We start from the raw sequence: 2,942 nt of genomic DNA on the forward strand, positions 1-2,942 counted from the left end.
TTCGATTCTGGCTTCAAAATAAAAGCCAGCAAGTTCCGAACGAATTCAAATTGTGTCAACATAATAATTAACAGCACGAGTGGGGAGAATATGTAATGTTTCAAAAAAACTTCTGTCGTACTAATGTTCTAACTTTTCAGTATGATCTAAAATCTAAACATGAGCTGATGTTCCCTCTTTCCTCCCAGTGATGGACAGAAACTAGAGAACTGTTGAAGTCAAACAGGCGGAGAACGGAACAGATTTAATGCTAAACAGCAATGTTGCATTCTGGGCCAACGAAGACCATCATCACCGCAGTTAGTCTAATGTAACTGAGACAGAGAGACGAACCGAACCGAAGAGCTGCAAGTCATGTGGACTCAGACAACGGATTTTATTTTGAAAATCATATAACTGGATGCAGTATACACACACACACACACACACACACACACACACACACTCAGCAGATTTAACCTGTTGATAACTCGTCTCTTCCGGTCTCTGATAACTAACAGAGCGCATCTCTGCAGCTCCGAGGTCTAATAATGAATGGAACACTTGAAATATGTGTTCAGGTGTGTCAGTACATGTTTACATGTCACCTGGGCCACCAGGCCCTCACCTCACCTGTCTGCATTCAGGTTCACTGTTGAAGATGCTAAAAGTTCTGAGTCTTTACTCACATTTATGATTATTATGATGAGGATTATTATTATAAGTCATGTCAATCTGTCCATCCAACACACACGTGCATTCTCTGACATCACTGTGATGTCACGGCCTGCCTGTGTGTCACTGATCTGCACACTGAACAAAATCTTTGTTGAAATAAAACTCCAACACGTCTCAGCAGCAGTGATGTCGTCCTGTGACGATGAACTGTGAGGAGGGCTGCTGTAAACTGATCCAGCATCAGTTTGTTGTGGATCAGATTAAAGCGTGAAACTGTGAATGAAGCCGCACGTGCTGCTGCCGACCAGCTGGTGACATAATTCACATCTAATACATCTAATCTGACCATGTGATCACACACACACACACACACACACACAGTTAATAACTGAGTCATGACTGTGTTAATCCAAACAAAGATGATTGCAGGTATGAGTTTATGCTTTGCTTATTTTATAAGCTGTCTGGTTTGTGGTCATTTGATTAATAGAATAATAATTTAAATAAAGTAGATCGGCCGCAGTAGAGTGCATACCTCCACCAAGACCTTAAAGGAAATGTGGAAATCTGGATCCATTCCTTTATCTGGAGCTGCACAGACAGTGAATGTGTCGAGTCAACCAAGAACAAACAAACAAACCCAAATAAAAATTGTTTGTGATTTATTAACTAATAAACAGGATGAGAAGACGACTCGTGCAGTTCGGCCTTTGAGTTGAACAGATGACGATGAAGCGACATGACAGGCAGCAGCTGTCTCACCTGAGCGAACACACCTGGTCTGACTGATCTCATCACCTTCACGAGCTGAAACATGGCGGCAGCTTTATCTCAGCGTCTTCGTCTTTTTCTTCTTCTACTCATCTGTGAGACGCAGCTGGAACTTCCTGTCCTGGTCTAACTGGGGACATCTCTTTGAAGTTCCACACTTCCTGTTGCTGAAGACGACAAAGGCGACGCCCACACCTGCTCAAACACTCCAACACCTGCAGGACAGACACAGAGATCACAGCTGCATACGAAGCATTTCAGAACAGGAAGTGACGCACAGCTGCCTTCACGCATCGACTTTATTATTTCACATTTATAAGTTCAGCATCAGTTAAATGTGATGATGTCAGTGTCATGCAAACCTGAGCCAGCTTTTGTTTCAATAAAGTGACAAAAGTCATCTTTGAGACGCTCACCGCTCTGCTTCTCCGTCCCCGCATGATGATGCGTTTCCTGTCAGCCGAGGAAATCCGTCTCTGGAGCTGAAGGTTGTAGAGAAACAAGACTCGCTTCTTCTCCCGCTGACAGAGAGACAGAGAGGTTAACCAGACATCAGACATCTGCTCAGTGTTTGTGGGTTGTAAAGAGAGAACCAGAACCAGAACCAGAACCAGAGTCCCTGCTGAGTGCTGACTTCACTCAGAGCTTCAGCTGGATTCAAACACACACAGACACTTCTTCTCCTTATGTTTGGTCTCACCTGGTGCTAACAGTGTTAGCTTAGCAGAGCTACCTGATGCTAACACTGTTAGCTCAGCAGCTCCAGTGAAGCCTTCATGTTGATAAAGGTGTAAATCTGGTCTGAGATCAGTTAGTGATGTGTCACAGTCTGCTGCAGGAGGGCTTTACATCATCAGGAGGAGGAGAGGAGGACTTTATATCATCAGGAGGAGGAGAGGAGGACTTTATATCATCAGGAGGAGGAGAGGAGGACTTTATATCATCAGGAGGAGGAGAGGAGGACTTTATATCATCAGGAGGAGGAGAGGAGGACTTTATTTCATCAGGAGGAGGAGAGGAGGACTTTATATCATCAGGAGGAGGAGAGGAGGACTTTATATCATCAGGAGGAGGAGAGGAGGACTTTATATCATCAGGAGGAGGACTTTATATCATCAGGAGGAGGAGAGGAGGACTTTATATCATCAGGAGGAGGAGAGGAGGACTTTATATCATCAGGAGGAGGAGAGGAGGACTTTATATCATCAGGAGGAGGACTTTATATCATCAGGAGGAGGAGAGGAGGACTTTATATCATCAGGAGGAGGAGAGGAGGACTTTATATCATCAGGAGGAGGAGAGGAGGACTTTATATCATCAGGAGGAGGAGAGGTGGACTGAGTTTACATTTTTAGATGAACTGGTCCTTTAAAGGAAGTGAAAGTCTCTCTCTCTCTCTCTGAGTGTCTCTCGGCCGCAGTTCGACCTGTCAGCACTGCTCTGTTATAATGCTCTTACATTAATCTGCTCTCAGATCAGGTTTACTGCAGCTCACACAGTTTAAACACTCACAT

The 2,942-nt window shown here is 44.3% G+C and overlaps 1 protein-coding gene across 5 annotated transcripts in view; it reads right to left on the reverse strand.

Moving 5' to 3' along the window:
• Window positions 1-1,302: 1,302 nt before the first annotated feature.
• The window catches only part of dcst1 (DC-STAMP domain containing 1), an 8,497-nt gene continuing 6,857 nt past the window's right edge, over window positions 1,303-2,942 (reverse strand). For all 5 annotated transcript variants that reach the window (XM_037073185.1, XM_037073184.1, XM_037073182.1 and 2 more), the window contains exons 15-16: window positions 1,845-1,949; window positions 1,303-1,643 (exon numbers count right to left, since the gene is read on the reverse strand). In XM_037073185.1, the coding sequence (XP_036929080.1) occupies window positions 1,518-1,643; window positions 1,845-1,949 (231 nt within the window). In that variant the 3' untranslated portion in view covers window positions 1,303-1,517. The remainder of the gene's footprint in view (window positions 1,644-1,844; window positions 1,950-2,942) is intronic.

Source organism: Acanthopagrus latus, chromosome 17 (assembly GCF_904848185.1).
Source record: "Acanthopagrus latus isolate v.2019 chromosome 17, fAcaLat1.1, whole genome shotgun sequence".
In the NCBI taxonomy this organism is placed as follows: domain Eukaryota; kingdom Metazoa; phylum Chordata; class Actinopteri; order Spariformes; family Sparidae; genus Acanthopagrus; species Acanthopagrus latus.